The sequence below is a fragment of the Mytilus trossulus genome, chromosome 1, assembly GCF_036588685.1.
Source record: "Mytilus trossulus isolate FHL-02 chromosome 1, PNRI_Mtr1.1.1.hap1, whole genome shotgun sequence".
NCBI lineage: Eukaryota > Metazoa > Mollusca > Bivalvia > Mytilida > Mytilidae > Mytilus > Mytilus trossulus.
In genome coordinates this window covers 76,008,037-76,030,871 of record NC_086373.1, presented here as the reverse complement: position 1 = coordinate 76,030,871, position 22,835 = coordinate 76,008,037, and the positions used below count along the sequence as shown (strand labels likewise).

The 22,835-nt window shown below is 30.3% G+C and overlaps 2 protein-coding genes across 8 annotated transcripts in view; one reads left to right on the top strand and one right to left on the bottom strand.

Moving 5' to 3' along the window:
• Positions 1-3,765, top strand: part of LOC134685254 (uncharacterized) — a 67,058-nt gene extending 63,293 nt beyond the window's left edge. For all 7 annotated transcript variants that reach the window (XM_063544821.1, XM_063544840.1, XM_063544832.1 and 4 more), the window contains 2 exons: positions 2,014-2,125; positions 2,655-3,765. In XM_063544821.1, the coding sequence (XP_063400891.1) occupies positions 2,014-2,125; positions 2,655-2,836 (294 nt within the window). In that variant the 3' untranslated portion in view covers positions 2,837-3,765. The remainder of the gene's footprint in view (positions 1-2,013; positions 2,126-2,654) is intronic.
• Positions 3,766-7,386: 3,621 nt separating this feature from the next.
• The window catches only part of LOC134685253 (dihydropyrimidine dehydrogenase [NADP(+)]-like), a 30,578-nt gene continuing 15,129 nt past the window's right edge, over positions 7,387-22,835 (bottom strand). The window contains exons 12-23 of the mRNA XM_063544804.1: positions 20,246-20,430; positions 19,560-19,775; positions 18,968-19,132; positions 17,443-17,511; positions 17,149-17,232; positions 16,606-16,726; positions 15,820-16,082; positions 14,452-14,631; positions 12,228-12,374; positions 11,571-11,654; positions 10,824-10,935; positions 7,387-10,233 (exon numbers count right to left, since the gene is read on the bottom strand). Coding sequence (XP_063400874.1) covers positions 10,091-10,233; positions 10,824-10,935; positions 11,571-11,654; positions 12,228-12,374; positions 14,452-14,631; positions 15,820-16,082; positions 16,606-16,726; positions 17,149-17,232; positions 17,443-17,511; positions 18,968-19,132; positions 19,560-19,775; positions 20,246-20,430 — 1,769 coding nt within the window. The 3' untranslated portion in view covers positions 7,387-10,090. The remainder of the gene's footprint in view (positions 10,234-10,823; positions 10,936-11,570; positions 11,655-12,227; positions 12,375-14,451; positions 14,632-15,819; positions 16,083-16,605; positions 16,727-17,148; positions 17,233-17,442; positions 17,512-18,967; positions 19,133-19,559; positions 19,776-20,245; positions 20,431-22,835) is intronic.

Here is a 22,835-nt window from a genome sequence, read left to right as displayed (position 1 = left end):
GTACATGAAATATAAAATACAATGCCTATTTACTGTGCCAACTGTTTTTATGTTGTTTGTAAAATTACGCTCATATCTTTACATTTTGTTTTATTCTTTCACCTATGAATAAACTCATCATTGATACTAGGACTAAAATTTTACACTTACGCCAGACGAGCGTTTCGTCTGCAAAAGACATGAATTTGTTGTACTGCCCATCAATACTTGTTTTCAACTATTTCCAATTGTCGTGGGTTTATCTAAATATTGGTGGTTTATGCTTTTTGGAATCCATGCTGTGTTTCGATTTGTGAAGGACTTGCACATTCTCTGTAAACCAACATACATATCATCAAGTATTCTGCTTCAGTGTAAAGCACAATGCAACATTCACATCATATAAAAGATTTACTATCATAAATTTAGTAACGACAAATTTCATTTATTCCACAAACAGCCATATATGGACAGACCAGGAAAGGTATTTAATTGAAGTGCGGTGTTTTGGGGCCATTCACGAATTTTTCCATGTACACCTAATAAAAGATAAATACAAACTTTCTCAGATGTATACAAAAATAATAAAATTCATTCATCCTACAAAACTCCACTTAAAGGACTTTACCAGAGTTATCATATATAATACCTGTTTTCACTCCGCACTAATTTTAATCTATTAATTATCTTTATATTAAATGAATATAGCAGTATTAATTGTTTTATAGATATCAAAACACGTATTAGTATTTTCAGATGATACATCATCTATCTTATTTTAATTACTAGTAATGACACTCATTAACTCTTTTTTATTTACAATTAAGTCAATGATTTTTAATTGAAAGTGTATAGTTTCCAACAATAATACATTTCAATCGTATTTAAAAAAAATCCAGCATAAGTGAAAGAACTACTAGTATATGAAAAGAACTTGTTTCATTGGATGAAAGACATTATAGATTCATACAGCACTAACATCAATCTACTAATTTCTGTTATAGTAGATAACGACATAGTTACTTTGATTTGTATGTAAATATTGAGATTAATTATTGTACTCTAAATCGGGCATCAACTTTTCATTTTTAAAACGTGAAGCTCATTAACTCCATTTAAAATTATTTTTTTTTATAATTCAGTTCATGCATTTTTTTGTATTAATTATCTATAACTTTGATTTGTATTTAATTAATGTTACTTTGATCTTAGTGTATAGTTATTGAATATTCTCATATACTGAAACTTATTTGTCGTAGGATTTTTTCTATCGAGACACAAAAGGCCAGGTATAAAAAAACTGCACATTGCTGTTGTTTTATTTTGTGTAATATAGTATTCATTTTTAAAGCACACATGAATTGCCATTGCTTTGTTAGCATTGGTGAAACATGAATAGTCGAAAAACAATTTTATATGTAAATGTAAATAGTTGAAAAATAAAACAAAATATAACTTTATTGATATGAAACAAATTTTGTATTTGAAAAAAATGTTCAACAATAATATTAACGATGCAAGTTTTAGAACATCTGATAACATGTGAACAGTGTACAATGTAAGTGGACACAATATTTAAAATGCAAACCTATTTGAAACAGTACAAAGCAACATAAAAAAATAAATATCTGCCATGGTCACACATATGGGTGGAAGTTTGTTTCTTCTTCAATAAATTGGATAGTGTATTTACAGCATGTGGTGTTGGATTTCCCTAAAGGCTCGGCATTATAATGGATTACTATTTGTAAGGATAAGTTATGTTTGGGTGTGGTAATAAGGTAGATGTTATAACCTATGTATCTTGTTAATGTACATATTGACTTAGGCGCCTTAAACACATCTATTTAATATTTTTCAAAAGAAGACTGGCGATAGTCATAAACGATTCATTTAACTAGAATACTTATAATAATTTGAACTAACTGGAGTTTCTAATTTGCTTTTTCAAATGTAAATTTGAAATAAATGGGTTATATTTACTAATACTCATTACTTTACATGTATGCTTACAAAATTGTTTCATGTTCGCAGATAATGAGAGAAGGTATGGAGGTCAGTGAAAAGGGATACAACTGGTCTGATAAACTGTTAAAACTTAGTGGTCAACTATACGCTATAGATGAGCAGAGAGGAAGATCCGAAGGTAATTATTAAATAAAGATGCATGGTATATATCAATAAGATAAAAAAGGTGATATAAAAAAAATACTGACCTCCAAGGAAAATTGAAAGTCCCTAATCAAATGGCAAAATCGAAAAGCTCAAACGCATCAAACGAATGGGTAACCATTGTGATAAAGAAGCCGATGACACTTAACGAAACGAAACAAAAGATGTCTCAAATCAACATAAAATCTTCAATAAACAATTTTCATAACATATGTTGAGCTTGAATAGATCTTACGAGTAGATAAAGTTCAAAGAAAATTAACGGAGACTGCCAAATACCTGCCATCAACTACCAAATTTATTACCGGAAAATAACAATACTATTCAAAGCAACCAATGACTTTTTAACAAAAGTATTTTTGCCGGGCTTAAATTTTTCAGTTTTTTTATATTATCTCGTTTTCTCTGAAAGCATAATATTACTATGTACTAAATTAATTGTAATAAAAGCATTTAAAGTGTTATATCATATGAAAAATGAACAATCTTGTTTCTTGTTTCAGGATTGATACCCTACCAAGTAATGATTGATAAGACGATGGAATTCAATAAGTACGCTCACATGGACATTCCTTATGACGTAATTGTACGCCTTGCACAGGAGTATAAAAACCAACGTGACCAAGTAGATATTTTCAAATTCCTTGACCATCTAGGAAACAGATATCGTTGGTACAAAGCATAACACAGAATGATATGTTAACATGACTATGTTTTAGTTGCCAAATTTATATGGACTATTCTGCATACCCCTGACATTTTGTATGAATGTTAGTCTTATCTCCGTCCTTGTAGATTTTATATATAAGTGAGAGTGTCCAAAGAAACAGGGAAGTTATCTTTATCATTCTTTTTGATTTTCAATGTTGTTACATTTTATCTAGTTATTTATTTTTTAGTATGTAAAATATATACATGTCGGTGATTTAAGTCAATAAGATGCCGCTAACAACTAGAATTTTTGAACGCTCAACAACAATGTTTTCATTGTTCAGAGTATGCATTCGTTTTTACTGTTTTTGGCATCTATCACAGTGGCAAATTGGGAAATACGGAATTAGTTGAGAAAAGGAATTGTTAGTCTGTCACATGTTAACTGTTTATATATTTTTCTAACAAGAATCTCAATTTTAACAAAATCCGAAATGGTCTTAGTAATTTTTTGCTAGCAACAGATATCGCACATCAATGGAAGATGCAGTAAGAATTATTGTCCCGTGAACAAGACCAGAATTGTATATGTGAATACATTTATCTGTTGCTATTAAAGGGCTCCAAGATTGTGGTTTCTACTTTTTAAAATTTCGCAAGAAACCACTCTTGTTTCGTAGCCTTTACTTGTCATGGAGAAGGGCTAAGGGATGAACATGTCTTTAAACGCTGCAAACATACGAAATAAACATTTACTGAATTTAAATGTAAAATCCCAGATTTAAAACTGATAGTTCTTACAATATATCCGTGAATTGCCAACAAGATAACACTTTTACTAATTGCTAATATGTATTTATTTTTGAATCTGTGATATTACCTGTGATATATATACATTTGTATTTAAAGAGACATTTTGTGATATATTTATATATGATCAATAATTGAAGATAGTTTAAAATACCTTTGTTCACTTTTTTTTTTATAATTCAAATACATGCTGGCATTGTTGAATTATATGCACAATCAACACATCAGTAGACATCTTTTATATCTTTGTGTGTTATATGTCAATCGAGGAATATCTGGTTGGTGAAATTTCTTGGTTAAAAATGAAAATGAAGAATATATAAAGGGGCCATAAGGAACATTCTTTGAAAATTTTATTTAAACTAAATACATATAATAACGTTTGATCAAAAGCATTCTAACTAACACCAGGCAGGAGCTCATATACCTTTCAAGTTAAAGCCACTAGTAAACTCAACATATCTTGACTAAAACAAGTGGTTTAGGTATGACAAAATAATTGAAAAAAACAAAAATACCGAGCTATCAGGAAAATTCCAAACGGAAAGACTTAAGAAATTTAAAAAAGACAAAATCAAACGATCAAATACATCAAACAAATGGAAAACACTGTCATAATTCTGACATGGTCCAGGCATCTTATTATGAAGAAAATGGTGGATTAAACCTGATTTTGTAGCTAGCTAAACATCCAACTAATATGGCAGTTTCATAAAATTCCACTACATTGACATCAATGTTTGAACAAAAAAAACTGACAAAAGGAGTAAAGATGTCATAAATTGGAGTTCATCAGTATATTTCAGCAAAGAGAAACCAAATGGCGTTTAGATACTCTATAGACAAAGTACATCAGCAAATATGAAAAACAGGACTACAAAAATTACCATAGCACAAAAACACATTGCGCGGTGAATAAATACCAATCCATGACGAAAGTAAATTACCAAAGATGGACTAAACAGTATAGATTGAAAATACACCAAGACAAATAAAAATAAGACGTTAATAAGATGATAAACAAGTCAGTACCTGGTATCTTAACTTCTAGACCATCACAGGTTATTTTGAAGATCATGGTATATTCCGATAAACTTTAGTTTAGAAAAAAAGGCGCTCTTTGGCATACCCCTGGATCAACAACTTTCTGCTCAGACACCGATGACGTTAAATAAAGTCTGAGTAGTATCTGCAAGCTCTAAATATCGAATGAGTTAGGGAACGTATATCCCTTTAATATGCTGGTGAAGTTTGATATTGCATCTAAGGTGGGGGGAAGTTTATTATTTCAAATTAAAAATCGTCTCGTGGTACTCAATGACCACTTATATCCAATCCGAAGCATAAGTCTCAAATGAGGTGGAGAAAGCTATGTCTGTTGTTTCTTTATTTTTCAGTTATGTGGTATATATTTATATTAGGCACCCAATAAGAAAAGTTTTGATTTTTCATGGAATGAACCATCAATATATCTGAATGTGAAATTAAAGACGTGAGGCGAATGATACCAGAGGAACATTCAAACTCATAAGTCGAAAAAACCTGACAACATCTTTGCTAAAGAAGAAAAATACCAACAGACAAACAATAAATACAACATAAAATACAACATAGAAAACTAAGTAACACGAACACCACCAAAAACTGTTAGTGATCGTAAATGCTCCTTAGAATTTTAGTAAATTTGCGGGGAAATTCGAAATAGTGTAAATAATGGAACATATCATTTTATTTTCGGTCAGAATAAAATAAAAGAAAGGTTAGATATAGATTAACACTCCATTCAAATTTGTTGAAGAATTTTAGAAATAACGAAATAAATGTCAACATAATAGATGTATTCCGTCATGTATTTAATGTACTTCAAACTTTATACGTGAATTGGTGAAACAAACGGGAAATTTTGAGGATCTATTAAAGACGCTGTTTTCAAGAAACAGACGGGAAAATTTGAGGATCAGTATGATCAGACACTGTTTCAATGAAATAGACGGTGGACAATTCAAAATGTTACATTGACATCAGTCCATGTTTAAAATACATCTCATCCCTTTACTGAAATTCTCTTCATAAAATATTTTACAAAATTCCTCATACCATATAAATTCACATACTTACACCAACTCTAAATGCCCGCGATTTCGCCGGTGTGTTCTAGTCACTATTTAAGTTATGGAAGGTGTTTTTTTTATAACATACCTGATACTGTCGCAACTGTCAATTTCTGAATTATGTGGTATATAAGCTTGTCACGGACAATTTTATGTTGACGTCTAAATGTCTTCTGCTTTAAAATGTATGGCAAGTAAAATAAGGCGACAGTAGTTTATTGATATCCAAATCTTGTAAATCAATAACTAAGAGACAAATAGAGGTAAAAACCAGGACTGTAAGGAATTCTTATCATCTTTTAAAGGAGCAAGACCTAATGCATGTATGGATCACCCACTGTGTAAATTTACCCATTCAAAATGTCTCAGATTCTATACAGATATTGAGATATTTGAAAATCGAAGACTGGGTAAGCTTCGGTTATCCAATTTCGTGATGGTGACCATAATACTTTTGTATTGTTGATTTCAATCGTTCGTTTTCACAACTCAGATGAAGATTTTTTTTGTGTATGAAGCAGACTCCTTTTAAACTAAGTTCGAATAGTGTGAATTTGAACGAAATAACTAAACACCATACGCAGGGACAGAGGGTATGTTATTGATGAGAAATGAGAAGTTGACAATTGAAAACTCAAATCATCATTTCCGACATAGATTATTGTTGGAAATCGTCAATCTGTGTCAATATAAGTGGGAAAATCAATATATGACGATGGTCTTCGACTAAGTAGTATCCATATATCTAAGTTCACTAAGATATATGAGATGTAAGCATTCAATGAAATTTGTGTTATTAATTGATTGGTTTAATCCATGTTTCAGAAGAGCGATTAAAGATCTTTTCGACATGCTATTTCGTGTTGCCCTTGATATCATCATGTACAAAGTTTGGTTCAAATAAGTACGAAAACAAGTCGGCGGAAGGGGTACACTGTTAGAACTCTTTAGAATATCGACTGTTTGCTAAAATATCAACCAAAATTTCTCACCAACTATGATATCGATAAAATAGACCAGCATTTTGATAACATGTACAGTGTTCTTGTTCTGGGGTTCAGTTTGGTTTTTCGCCAAGTTAAGATTTTCAATGACATTAAACAAGGAATTTGTATATATGATTTCCATATTACTAGAAAATACTATCATAAATGAGATAGTGTAATCAATCTTAATTTGAGCAGGAGGAAAGTAGATGATGAAAGCGTAGAAAAATCATAGGTTTAAAAATTACTGAAAAATTATAAAGATTGTGATTGAAGATTTTGGAGTACATCTTGTAGATTATTAAGAATCAACATCTGATGTACACCAATAAGTGGTTCTACCTCATCGCTAGAGGTTATCTTTTACTGTAGAAAGAATGTGCAAGAAATAAAGTAACTTGTCACTGAAAACTATTATATATGTACTCCTTCATTCTGCTACGTTACTGCTGAGAAATAGGAATTGGAAATGAGAAAGTTTTAATCATCAAGTATATAATATATTCTAGCTTGAAGTCATCAATCTGTGTCAATATCAAAGAAAAAGTATGATATGAATACAAAAAACCATATATATAGACGTCCACTTATCTTTTGGTTCAAATTATCTTATTTTGTTGCAATGTATAAATTCACATGCCTTTAAAAAAAATTCCCTAAATAAGAAGAAAATAACCAAAGTGCATAATCTTTATTGTATATAATTCATGCAATATATCAGTTATACAATAGACAATAAGTGTATATGTAATGTGACTGGTAATATATAAAACAAAACAAAATGTGACTAAATAAAGATATATAAACCTAACAAATAATTCCTAATATAATAATAGTGATCTTTTAAGAGAACCATTACAAGATGAAATAATAAACTATTTAGTCCTTATCAATAATATAGGTCACAAAAAAATGATCTCATCATACAGGAGCTGTTATATAACTAAAGTTATTAGAATCATTGAAATACTGAGCAAATATTGTGACAATAACAATAAATATGATTGTTACCTGTAAAGAGTTTACATTCATCATAATGATCTATATGATCATAAGTAGCATTTTGCTAAGTATCCACATGTGCTTGTTATAAGTGAGGGGGGATAGGAGGGGTCCTGATCCCGAAATCCCGGCATTAAAAACACGAAATCCCGAGGTCCCGAATTTAGATTAAGGAAATCCCGGTGTCCCGAAATCCGAAATAAAGAATTACCGGATCCCGAAAGGGTCAATCCCGAAATCCCGAGCTTAAAAACAATCGATCCCGGAGTCCCGATAAAGGTCCTATCCCCCCTCATAAGTGACATACCATTAAGAACCTGTGGACCTGTCCTAAGTGACATACCTTTCAGTTCCAACATGTGCTTGTCTTAAGTGACATTCCTTTAAGTACCTATATATTTTACTACATACTAACCATAATCAAATCTTAGTAAACTACTAAAACTGAATCTCTTCTTTCAAATGTTAATATAATTTGTATAAACAAAATGAGCTTACCAGGTAACTCATTAATTTCTGTCAGATACAAAATTTATGTGTATTTAACACAAATATCATTAAAAAAAGTAATGGACCAACCAAAATGTTTGATATGCATTTATCTTTAAAATAGAGATGAGCAAAAGGTTTGGTCATGCAATAAATATTAACAATGCGTTGGCATGTTTTAACAGCAGCTGAAGACTTAACAACAAGTTGAGCAACCAGGCCCTGAGAATTTCCTGAATCAGCTTGCAATTGATTCAATATTATCTGTTTTCTTTACCTAGCTAAATATATTACCTGTAAATGTTTTTATTGCACATATATATATATATATATAAACAAAGCCAAAATAAAGTATCAGCTGAACTTGATAATATTATGCAAAATTCCTGGATATTTTGAGTTTCATGCTATAAGTTGGCTGGAATTATACTGTAATAAGTATTTGTTAATCAAAATTTATCTCTGACAATACAAAAAGGTAGTAGTGGTAGCAAATGCAGGTGAACGATGACTAATATTGTTTATCATTTGCCACCAGAAATTAAAATTTTTGAGCATAATAGAACTATTAGTACAAAAGCACCATTATTTATACTTGTATCTCTAATAAATAAAAGTATTACTCATTGTCAGTACAGTGTTACCTGAACAACTTGTAAATCATAAAAAACATGATGCAGACCTTATTTGAATAGAAATAAACATGATCTTAAAATACAATATTTTTTCCATTACAATATAAATTTAATGTATAAAACATATTTCATTATAAAATGCAAAAATTTAATCATTTTAACACAATGGTAAATAAGCTATCCTGGAGTCAAATATATATTTGACTGGGGGAAAAACATTGTTCTGTTGAAGAAAGCATACTGAATGAAACTGGTGCAATCCCGAAATAAGGGTAAAATTAGCAATATTGGTATTACAACATTAAAACTGTTTTAATTAATGTCAACAATAGCAAGGCTTTAGCAAGCACTGGTACTTTAATGATCAAGCAGAATAGAATGCTGGTAACGTAAATCAAGTATCAACAATGCTACTATTTCTAGCTTTAACTATAATACTTAGCACCTTCAGATGCATACAGACTCATATATAAGTTAGCACCTTTGTCATGTGTCTCTTCTAAATGATTTAAAACAGTCCTAACAAATAAAAAAACAATGAAAAAACTAAAAGTATAAAATGTATAACAATTGTATAAATGTGAATCAATTTAGATATTCTCCCTGAAATTCTGTTGACATAGAATATCCTATTGTGACTAGAAAAGTTATAATTCTGTTTTGTGTAGTACAAATTTGAAAAAAATATCATTTCCCGGACAATATTTTCAAAGCATACAAAACATTTTTCCGATTGACTTACAACGTCTGTAACAGTTGAATTTAACCAATGATGGTACACTATCCAAATATTTTGGTGCAATAAATAAAATAGCCCATAATCCAACATATTTTGAAGTAGTGAATCATAAAAAAAAATGATCTATAATGTATGCAAAGAAATGACCAGCTGTTGATATGAAAATGAACCACACTAAAAAGTATATGGATAAAGGTAGAACAAGTCTCCAACAGTTTTTGAAGAGAATAAGAAGAAATCTGTTTATAAATTCTTGTCCTATCGACATAAATGAATTAATCATTGCATAGTTTCTTTGAATAAACATATTAACATGATAATTCATAGAAAATGAGCAAAGTATCTGCATTGGTAAAGAAATAGAAAATAAGTTTAGAAAAAATTACATATAAAAAAAATATTCTATGATGTCAAGGCAATTCCTTCCTTATAACTTATATATACAAACAATCCCCTCTACCCATTGTCAACCATAATGCATTTATTACTGGACATTATAAACTAATAAAACTTAGTCTAGTTGGTTTCCAACAAAACTGCTGGCATTGGATTGAAGCCTGTCTGCATGGGGATCCCTCTCTTGGGTAGGTAGGGTGTTGTCCTCTTGACCATGGTGATACAGTCGATGATTGGACAGACAGATAAACACAATGTACATCCTGCAAAAAAAATCACAATTACAAATAATTCAAATAGTGTGACTTTGAAATCAGAAAGTTAACAAATCTAGACTATCACTGTCCATGCGATCCCTTTATAGATGAGAATGTCAAGACTGTTTTTATCATAATTCTGGTCTGCGGTTACAGCATTAATTTAGTTTTTTATGCAATGTCTGAATATTCATTTAAAATGTATCAAATATGATTATTTATGTTGAACTTCACCTTTTCCGTAAAAAACTATCTTTCAATTAAGGTAACATACCTTCAGTTATCTATTAACTAACTTACTTAAGAAGGTTTTATTAATACACAAACTTTTCTTTCAAAAACATATAACTTCTGAACTAATTTACACTTGAAATGCAAATAACTAATAATAAAATAGTACTGTTTATAAAATTTTGATTCTTTATATATAATTGGGAAGAAATTAATAATAGGAGGTAATAATTATGTCAATTTACTGAATTAAGCTGGATGAAAAAAGCTGTGTTGAACTATCAGTTAGAACTACAGTGAAGAAGTAATCAAATTTATGTATATGTGATTTTTCACTAAACTTTCAACTGGTACCTAATACTAACCTGTACAATCTTCAGTAACAGTTGGGAGATGTGTTTCTGGATCAAACTTGATAGACTGGTACCCTGAATCATTACAGGTCATGTAACATTTGCCACAGTTAATGCACATCTCCTGTAAAATCAAACCATTAAAATATCACTAACATGCTTATCAGTTGCAATTTCAAAGAAATTGATGAAATATCAATGTAAAATAAGATTGTTTTTTAGGAAGTGACATAACACAATAAACACTCGCTTTCATTTTCTTATAGTGAATGCAGCCATGTTTACTGATGGTTAGTACTGATTATCAGATATTTCTTTATAATGAATGCAATAATTCTCATCAAATTTTGCAGCAAACTGACCTGAAAAACATATCATTCCAATTTTTCACTGGCTTCGAGCATATTAAAATGATGGCGTTATTCTTAATTTTAGAGACATCATTCATTCTGCATTATACCAAAGGCCAAATAAATTATTTTCCTTAGCCCTAACTGAACTGAGGATGAGACAAAGGTTTTAATGGGCAAAATTGATAGGCATTACAGATAAGTACAAATTACATTAAGAAAAACAACAGGAACCTATATTTTTTGGACCAAAAATTGTCCAAAAAAAACTGTCTGAATAATATTTTTTAATTTTAGCAAGGTTTTGTTAAAAAAGTAACTTTCTAAAGTCTGGATCTCGAAAAAGGCTATCATTGTTGGCTATGGGGAATTTAATTGTTTATTACAATCTTAGTACTTAAACACTGACCTCATCAATCAAGGCTACAACCTGTTGTGTGTTGTCCAACTGACCATAAGTCCCAATCATTGGTAAGGCCTTCCCTATTATATCCTAGAAAATATACAACACTTCATTATAAATATATGCTATACTTTACATATTTATGCAAGTTGAAAGAAAAATATTTTTAGTTAATTACCTATGAAGTTACCAATGGGAGATAACTAAGTCTTGTTATTTCTACTGCCAAAGGCAAAAAAACTTAGATTGTCTCCCTCATATGTATAACACTAAAGGGAATGACTTTTCTAATACAATTTTAAATGCAAAGATTTATTTAAAGTCTGCATGTCACATAACTTTAACATAAGCTTTTTGAGACTTTATAACCTACAAAATTTGTTGGACTTTTATTAGTTTTGACCTTTTTTTAATTTATATAATTTCATATATTTATGTTTATATATCTGAAAATAAGGAACTAATATTTTTGAGAATAATCAATTTAACAGTATCATTTTTCATTTTAGACCACTATAGATATGTGATCTCTAACGCTGATCTAAGTTTTATATAAAAAGGTTCCCACACATTAGAATATTTTGTGATTTTACTTGTAAATCATAGTTATAAACATACCTAAACAGTTAAAACAATTAAAATATTTATCCTTTATAAACTCACGTTAATAGCAAGAACTGGTTTCTTAGGTGCCAGTGCTGGACGTAATATTTCAGGTTTGTTCTCTTCACTCAAAAGATCAGATTTCTTAAAATGGTCTGCTATAACCTCTTGCTTCTTCTTCTTATATGGTCCGAAGGATGGTAAACTCTGTTTATTAAAGAATCATTATTATTGTTTAATTTAATGACTAACATAGTGAACAGGAGTAGGTCAAGATTTACTGGTCTACTACAAGTTACCATCAGCTATTCACTTTTCATCTTGAATATTGTATGCAAACTAATAATTTATTCAGAAATGTTGTTGTAATACATGTAAAGGGTTACCAAATGTGAGATTCAGCACCTAACTTTGGACTCAAAAATAAAAATTTAATCCTGGTATCTATAATGAGTATTTGCAATCATTTGTAGGTAGTGTCTCCTAACAGTCAGGATTCTACTTCGTCAAAATTATCTCCCCATTGCACCAGTTCATTTTTATAATTGTAAAAATGGAAGCCATTGTAGGGATGACATGCTGCCAATTTAGCTCTTGTAAACTGATGAAAATATAAACATAGCACCATTACAATCCTTATATGTCAGTTGTATTTTGAAAGACAAATGTATCTACTAGCTAATCATGAGCATTAGTTAATGTTCTTGTCTGCATTGAGCCAACTTAAAACTGTCTGATCGGTTGGCAGTTGGAATTTTTAAATTCATAAATATTTAAAAAAAAATTAATTCAATATTTTGTAGAAGGGCAGACTAAAAATGTTCAGTGGTTGAAGACTATAAATCTTAATTATCACACATAAAAAGTATTTTTTTTGGGAAGATATGCATTTGTAATATCCAACTTAAAAGACTGTCATCAAGTACTTTGAGTAAAAATTACCTATGCAAACACACCTCCTCTGTTTTTTGTGATTCATTAGAAAGGTATTTCACTTGACGCATATGTTCATCTTTTAGTACTATGAATTTTTCATGTTATAAATTCAACCTGTAGCCTTGATATATAAAACTGATAGAATCTGCAGCGATGATGTATCAAATATTCTTGCTTTATACATTTTCAAGGCAAAATATTCAACTCAAACATACCCTTACGTAAAAAGGTGCACTCAATTTTCTCTTTTTGATACAATTAATTGTTACTCATGTTTCTTCAGTCATATAATGAAAGGGCAGACTTCTTCTTCTTCTATACATATTTACTTCCAGTTATGGATCATCTTCTCATGTTGGAATAATTTCCAGATGAGGAGTTATAAAAGTTTGCCGCACACATAAAAGTTTTTAGTAACTTAAAATTATATACACTAATATCCAAAGTTCATGGATTAAAATATAAAAGGAAAAAAAAAAATAAAAAATAAAAAATAAAAATGGGCAGGATGACTTAAGCTTTATACAATAAAAATAAAGGTAAAAATATGTACAAACAGTTCATATCACAAATGTTCAATATATATATGGTTTAAACTTGATATACAGTTCATTGGACAGATTCACTACTGCAGAATACAAGTTCTCTCTGTATGCAACCTATAACACATATCGGTAGACATTTTCTGCATTTTGTCTAAATCAGTACGACTGTTAATACACCTTATCACTATTTGTCTGCCATTACTGGATATCACACAAGTTCCCGTAAAATTATAACATCATAAAACAAAATATCTGACACCAAAATGGAAAAGTGATTGTTGTTGACATCAAAAGTTCAAGCGGACGGGTCAGCCGGGATTAGCGATAAGGTGTATATCAATTTAACGATTTCTACTAGTAGATTTTTTAATCTTTTAGTCCATCCTACGAGCCAATCATAGATATCACTATGGCACGAAAATTACTGAACTAAAAGATTGATGTGTTTTTTTTAAATTGGAGGTTATGCATTTTGCTACATATTTTCTATTTTGATAGATACCCATGTTGTCGACTTGATATGTAATTATTCTGCTAGATAAATAGAAAACTTATGCAAATGGTGTTTTTAAAATAAAATATTTCGTAATTGAGCAGAAAATTGTCATTTTATTTTCTACTATTAACTTTTAAAATTTTTGTTACTAAAGTAAACATTACAGTAAGCATTTATCGTCTTCTCTAACAAAGAGCTTTAATTCTTTTGTTCTATATCAACCGGGTTTCTGCCTGTTAAAGTTATACTTATTGTATGCTTCTGGTTTTTTTTTTAAATACTTTTTAAACTGTTGAGAAATACCAACCTTTCCTAGAATATCTGCTAATTTAGGTACAGGTTTTCCTAGTTGATGTTTAATGGTTGGAGGACTCTGTCCATCCCAGTCATGTAACTCATCAATACTCTTCAGATAGAGTAGTGTCTTCAGTCCAGTAATGTAGTCATCTATCAGGGTGAAGTCCTGATTCTGAATAGCACTACACACCTAAAAATATATAAATATAAACAGAAAAATTACCACCAACCTAACAACAGACTCAATCATCAAATATTCGAGCAAACATTTAATCTTGATATAACTCCAAAGCGAATTAATTTGTAAAATTGTAGATATTTTTTGTTTTTGTTAGGTAGCAGTTTCTAACAAAGAGGTTCATTAGAGCCTGTGTTGCTCACCTTGGTCTATGTGCATATTAAACAACAGACACAGATTGATTAATGACAAATTTTGTTTTTGTGATGGTGATGTGTTTATAGATCTTACTTTACTGAACATTCTTGCTACTTATCTCTATCTATAATGAACTTGGCCCATTAGTTTAATACAGAGGAAAATATTTTGTAAAAAATTTACAAAAATTTACAAAATTTATGAAAATTGTGAAAAATTGACTGTAAAGAGCAATAACTCCTTAAGGGGTCAACTGACCATTTTGGACATGTTGATTTATTTGTAGATCTTTCTCTGCTGAACATTAATGCTGTTTAAAATTTACCTCTTTTCTTTGCTGAACATTATTGCTGTTTACAGTTTATCTCTATCTATAATAATATTCAAGATAATAACCAAAAACGGCAAAATTTCCTTAAAAATTACTCATTCAGGGGCAGCAACCCAACAACCAGTTGTCCAATTTGTCTGAAATTTCAGGGCAGATAAATCTTGACTTGATTTACAACTTAACCCCATGTCAGATTAGCTCTAAATGTTTTGGTTTCAGAGTTATAAGCCAAAATCTACACTTTACCCCTATGTTCTATTTTTAGCCATGGCAGCCATCTTGGTTGGTTGGCCGGGTCACCAGACACATTTTTTAAACTAGATACCCCAATGATGATTGTGGCCAAGTTTGGTTACATTTAGCCTAGCAGTTTCAGAGGGGAAGATTTTTGTAAAAATTAACGAAGACGGACGACGATGATGGTTGCCAAGTGATGAGAAAAGCTCACTTTGCCTTTTAGGCCAGGTGAGCTTAAAAAGTATTACATTCTTAGTGACATAGATAGACAGCTCAAAAGATGGACATCTGAATTTGTGAATAATTTCATTTTAATACTTGAATTATATTTTTATCTTCCTATTCAATCTTCACCTAAAGAGTTTATCTTAAGGTCATGAAAGATGACAAGCACGATGCTTTCATCAGCTTTCAGATGTATAATTGTTGTTTACCTGTAACACTGATGCACCTCCTTGTAGAAACTGTAACCCAGCCTCAGCAGAGTCAATACCTCCTGTGGCTAGAATAGGGAATCCTGGGATAGCATTGGCCACAGCAGTCACAGCACGGAGAGCTATAGGTCTGATAGCATTACCAGAGACACCACCATAAGTTGTTCTCTTCTCTTTACCAATACTTGGCCAGGCTGCTCCATTACCCTTCAGACCCATTAAACCAGATACAGTGTTAGTAGCAGTTACTCCATCAGCATTACCTTAATAAAGGAAAGTTATATATAAAATTTACATCTATACTTTTACTATCAATTTGAACATGTATAATAAGTCTTTCATTTTTTGCTGCACTCTTTATAAAAAAGAAGATGTGGTATGATTGCCAATGAGACAACTATCCACAAAAGACCAAAATGACACAAACATTAACAACTATAGGTCACTGTACGGCCTTCAACAATGAGCAAAGCCCATACCGCATAGTCAGCTATAAAAGGCCCCTATACTCCACTATACAAACTAGTTTGGATGAATACCTAATATAAGCTTTGAAAGCAATAAATTTCAACATTATCATATCAGTCAAAGCCAGACTGAGAACTATTTTTCCAATAGTAACTGCTATACTTAAAGATGAATTTTCAAATATAGCAGATTTAATTTTCTATTATTCTATGTAGATAGTCATGATCATAGTGTTTGCCTGTGATGTTTATGAGGTTACTGTATGATATTGCTCTGAAGTAAACTATTCAGTAGTGTTTTCATTATATATATTTATACCTTCATGAGCAGCCTTTGCAATATCAGTAATTTTGGTAACATTTGGTGTCAACTTTGCAAAGAATGGAATCTTCACAGCTTCCCTAACCCATCTACATATATTTCGAACTAACTCTGGATCCTGAAAAATTAAACGTGTATTATGATTTTGACAATCAACTAATATTTTGTTAAATTGATAAATCAAATCTTTTAAAATAACAATCAAATAAATTCATTTTTTCTTTGCTTTCATATTTCAATTTCATCTATATTTTTTTGGGGAAAAGTGGTTTTGTGTGAGGTTTGGTTGACATATACCACGTCAATCCACACATCAAACAAAAGAAAGAAACAAGTTAAAATGTTCAATTCAGATGGTAGGTGGACAATTTCAAGAGTTGATTAACTTTATGTTAACTGATCTAGCCTGATTTTGGTTTTACAAAACTGTGATGTGTAAAAATGACACAGACAACAGATGATGCAGACAAGCAAAATGACATAGAATGATTCCTCTGTGTCATTTCTTGCAACACTCAAAAGAACCTTTTACTATCTTACCTGTCCACAAGCCAGTCCCATTCCTCTCTCTCCCATACCATGTGGACATGACAAATTCAACTCCAAAGCATCAGCACCAGCTTTCTAGTAACAAAACATAATGAAAGAGATAAATATTTCATAATAGATGACTTGTTTTGTAAACAATCTTTATTCTTTATAAATAATCTTAGTTAGTATGTATTAAACTCAACTTTAATTTGTTTACTTCAATTGTCTTAATTTCTTTACACTATATGTTATATAATCAAGTCAAGATAAATTATGTTTTACTTCATAACAACTACTACAAACCTCTGACATTTTTGCTAGTTCTGTCCAGTCCTCTTTACTGTAGCTGCACATTATACTAGCTATCAAGATCTAGATATATAAAAAATAGATACTGAATTAGAAAAGACTATTTATTTCAGACATTGAAAAATAAGATTACAATTATAATTCTAGTAAAAAAAACAAAACCAAAGAAAGGTACATGCCTTGAAATCAATATAACATCTTTAATTGCTTTTAAAACCTCTGAATTGATTTTATTGAGAAAAAAAGAAGAAATATTCAGAGCTTATGTCTGTCTTAGCATCCTAAGAGAGATAACCAAGATTAAATCATCTCCTTATAGGTACTGTATACCTTGGTATTATATTTTCATGTAAGGGTAATTTTAATGACGCCAAAGCACATCTTGTACAGAAAGCAAGAAAAGCCATGTTTATAGTCTTAAAAAAGGCTAGGAAATTCAATTTACCAATTGATATGCAATTAGTGCTATTTGTACCTATTTGATACAATGGTTGTACCTATTTTGTTATATGGTGCAGAAGTTTTGGGTTTTGAAAATTGTAATATTATAGAAAACTTGCATATGCAATTTTGTAAAATAATTTTGAAGGTTAAAAAAGTACTGCTCATTGTATGATTTATGGAGAATTGGGTAGACTACCATTACATATTCTTATTAAAGCTAGAAAGGTTGGTTTCTGGTACTTTTTTAACCTTCAAAATTATTTTACAAAATTGCATATGCTAAACTGGAGTAATAATGTTATGAATTCTGCAAACTGTCTTAATTACAGAATATACAAGTCAGATTTTTGTTTTGAGAAATGTTTATCAGTGTTACCATTTGATCTAAGAATGTATGTATGTAAATTCCATTGCCTTAGTAATAAATTGCCCATTGAAACAGGGAGATTTTTTAATATTGATAGATCTGAAAGACATTGTAATCTTTGTAATGCTAATGAACTTGTTGATGAGTTTCATTACTTATTCAAATGTACCTTTTTCAACAATGTTAGAGCTAAATTTTTACCTTTAGATATATGTAAAAACCCAAATGTTTTAAAATTTAAAGAATTGATGAATACATCAGATTTATTTACACTTACTGGAAGAGCAAAATTTTGCAAAAGTTTTTTAATACATGTGCTTATTCATGTTACTATAATTTTTTACTTCCTGTCAAATATCTGTATTAATTATATATTATACTATTATACTATTATTGCACCTTTGTTAACCATGTTGTTCTAATGTAAATATGTAAATATGTTCATACTTTTATTGTTTGTTAAAAAATGTTGTACTAACATACCCCATGTGGGGGCTTCAGTGAAATAAAATGTCTTATGTCTTATTGCAATAAATTAACCATACAAGCCATATGTAAATTATAACTTACAGAAATTTTCAGTAATCTTGTTAATAAATTTTGCTGCATCAGGTATATTGCTACCGAAAAACAAATGTCTTTCAGACATTTGTTTTTGATAGACTAAGGGTTAAAAAATCTCATGCTCTATACTTAAATACAACATACCTTTTCTGGGAAATCCCTCTTCAGTTCTGTAACACTGTTACACCAGTATGCTGCAGTCTTCTCACTAATCAATTCTATATTTAGGAAGGCGCCCTGACCGGGTCCAAACAACTGTCCTGATGTAGTACCCCTAACAATACGGGGGGATACATTAGTCACTATGTCCTGAAAAGTTTGTTTTATAATTACTAGATGAAATATACTGCGCAACAAGTACTTTGATTGATATTATGTGACTAATATAAAAAAAACCATACAGATTCATTTAGACTATTGGTCTCAGATTTCTTTGTTAAGAACATAAAACAAAATATTATCACTTTCACATTAAACAAGAATTCAAAAGTATAATCTTGAACTGTTATCAAATCTTATAACTGTACAGTAATAACAAACTTTTATATATTACAGTTATATAAGCATTATCCCTCTGAAATCTGAAATAAGTGTAATGTTTGCAATTTTTTTATAGAGTTTTTGTAAAAAATTACCATAAGTGCTTGCATCTATATCATGAACATATTTTTTATTCTCTTTTATAGTAAAACAAATTAAAGACTTATCAGTTTACCACTATATACATTTAACTTACTTTGTCTAAAGAGTAGGTCTTAGTCAAAGCAAATCCCCAACCAGCTTCAAAGGCCCTACGAATCATAGGACTGCTGGTAGTTGGTGGAGCACTGGCTAGTCCAAATGGATTAGGGAATTTCAATCCACACATTTCTACACTGATGTCTACAAGGTCTATAGGAGTGAAGAATGTTGGTAGGCTTGGTGTGGATGGTATAGGTATTCCATGAAGTGACTGTAATCAAATATGACATTATAAATTTATAAACTTGACACAGAAGTTGTATATCATAACATGATATTTAACTCTTCTTTCAATAGAGTTGTATGTAGTAGTTTCGTCTTTCATCTTTTTTAATCCTCTGTCAATGAATTTTGTATTGGTGGTATATATCTTTATCTAGTCTGTATCAAATTCATTCTTATATTTTTTCATGTTGATAGAGCCTTACAACTAATATTCATTTGTCTACCAATGAAGGCTGTTTATGGTGTGGTTAAGTTAAAATGTAAATATACAAAAAGTGATACGCCATCATCAAAATATAAGGAAGAAGAATCTACAAAAGAAATGACAACAGAAATTGGAAATTAAAAGAGGTGGTCTGCCGAATAATGACCTTTGCCAATCATAAAGTTTTTAAATATAAGCTTAACCATTAAAGACACATTTTATGAAACAATTGATAACTTTCTACATCATACCTGTAAGTATTTGTGGATATACCATGATGCTGTTTTTCCATCATTAACAGATTCTACAGTTGTCTGTGCCACACCTGCTATATCTCCTCCACAGAATATCCATGGTTCGCTGCACTGCATTGTCTCATTGTTCACTTCAGGTAAGCCCCATCTGTTTAACTTCACTGGTTTCATAGCTTCAACAACTTAAAGGAAAACATTTATTTGTTTTATAATGGAACAAAGTTTGTCAAATAACCGAAAACCTAAGACTTTAAGAGTTTTGATAAACCAACAGTAAATATCTTTCAGAACTACTTTTGCAATTGTATGTTTTACATATGAAAAAAACATGCACATCATTGTGTACATAACAGAATTCAAATGAAGAATTTGAAGAATTTATCATGAAAGATTTTTTATATCATTTAAGATTTAACCTAGAATCATAAATTATTAGGCAATGTAATAGAATGAAACGTCGCACGATACTGGTGTCACCTAACGTTACACACTCAAAGACATAAGACAAAATAAAAACATTTGAATGCATGTTGTTCAGATGACTTAGTCTTTTTACAATTAATTATATAAAAGATTGATTTTTTTCCCCAAGAAAAGACTATTTTTTTTTTCTTAGATAAAAGATGTTTAGCTTTAGTTTTATTAACAAATTAAAAATAAAAAAGTAACTTGAAGTGAAACCGTTTAAAAATTATATACACTATAATTATAAAGGCAATCGATTTTTTTTTATGGATACACTATGCACTGCAAATGCATTCATTTTTGCACTTCAGAATGGCAAGGTGAAAGGAGTAGTCTACGGCATATCTAGCATGGCAGTTCTGCACAAATATATGCAAAGGAATTAGCGGGAACAATTATTATAGCTGTTTTTCCATTAATTTGTATTTTAGCGGATCCGACTATTATAGTCCGGAAAACACTTCAGTTCCGCGAGGAAATCTTCTCTCCCCACCCCTTCTTTATGAATCGAAAGAGCTTCAACATACAACATTAATTTTAAAGTTTTCTTATTAAGCAACTAATTATTGCGAAGCCTACCATAGTTTTCCACAGATTCACCTGCAAGTTACCTGTCCATTTAAATTTTTGTAAGTTCAATTGTCCAATCTAACAAATACAACAGGTAATGTTCTCTGTTTAGTTTATTCAATGGGACCTTTAAATTTCTTGCAAGAGAAATCTATCACTCACTGATTAATTTACCTGAACAAAAAATTGAACTGCCAATGATGGAAATACATATACAAAAAGTAATTATAAAAGTGCATGTGATGTTGTATTTATTCAATCAATAACACATTTTCAATTTGTTTAATATAAACACTGATTTAAAAATTAAAAAGTTGATATCTGATCAAATTTCAACATTTTACCTATTAGAATTTGCTATTTTTTAGTCTGTTCACAAATAAAAACTTAAAATGATAATGTTTAAATAAAGGTCTTCATAAATGTATTCTTTGTAACTGAAAAACCATGAAAAACATGCAGATTCTTTAAAACATAAATGCATGCAGTACTTATAAAAAATCAGAAATAAACTTTTTAAAATTAAATCAGTGCTTATAATCAACAGACTGAATATATATTATTGATATTGAAAAAATATTGTATCACATGCAGTTTATGTGAGTTTATGCATGTATTTCAATCAACAAAGAAGATATTTTTTTTGGTCAGGCAAATTAATCAATGAGTGATAGATTTCTCCTAGAAGAAATTTAAATGTCCAAGTGAATAAACTACACAGAGAACAAGAGCTATTGTATTGTATCAATGGGACAGGTAAACTTGCAAAAGTTTAAATACCTTGGTAAAGAGCAGACGACTCTGTGGAAAACTTTCATTTGATTCGCTATAAAATAGCCGTATTCCAAATCGTCTGTGAAACCCTCAATCATGACAGTTAGACGGAACGTTAGAAGCATATTTTATTAAATAACGTCAAAATCGTATGTGGGGACATTGTATCGGACATTTTAGTTTTATCTGATATCTCGTATATTAGACATAATTTATGGGAATTTAATATCAAAATAGAGATAATTTTTTGTACTTTTATCCATGATAATGATTTTTATGTAGAGAATGGCACTGTATTAGATAAACATCATGAAAAAACAGAAAACTTAACCCTACGTTTAATTTGGTTTGAAGGGGACAAAATGTCAGACATTGCTAATCAACTCGAATAAAAAGAATTTGTTTTAAAAATTCCTGATTATTGCATGAGGCAAAAGTGTGATCTTTGTACAAAATACTAGTATAAGAATTATTTACTTTCGATATGGGGATTGCTCTGGAATTCCCTTTTTTGGGACAATTTAAAAAAAAATACAGCAACCTTTCGCGCATGGGACACATTATTTGTATCATTTTGATCGCTTTTTTTCATATTTCCGTCTTTTCGAGAGAGAAAAATCGACATTAAGTCATCGCCTACTTATAAATTGCTTGTTCTAGACAAACTTTGGTTGTTTGTTAAAAAAAATTATATGTTTTTGACGGTATTCAGAATTTCACAAAACTAAAAGTGTAACACGGGACAAGGAAATCATATTGCAAACTAAAGGTGTTATTG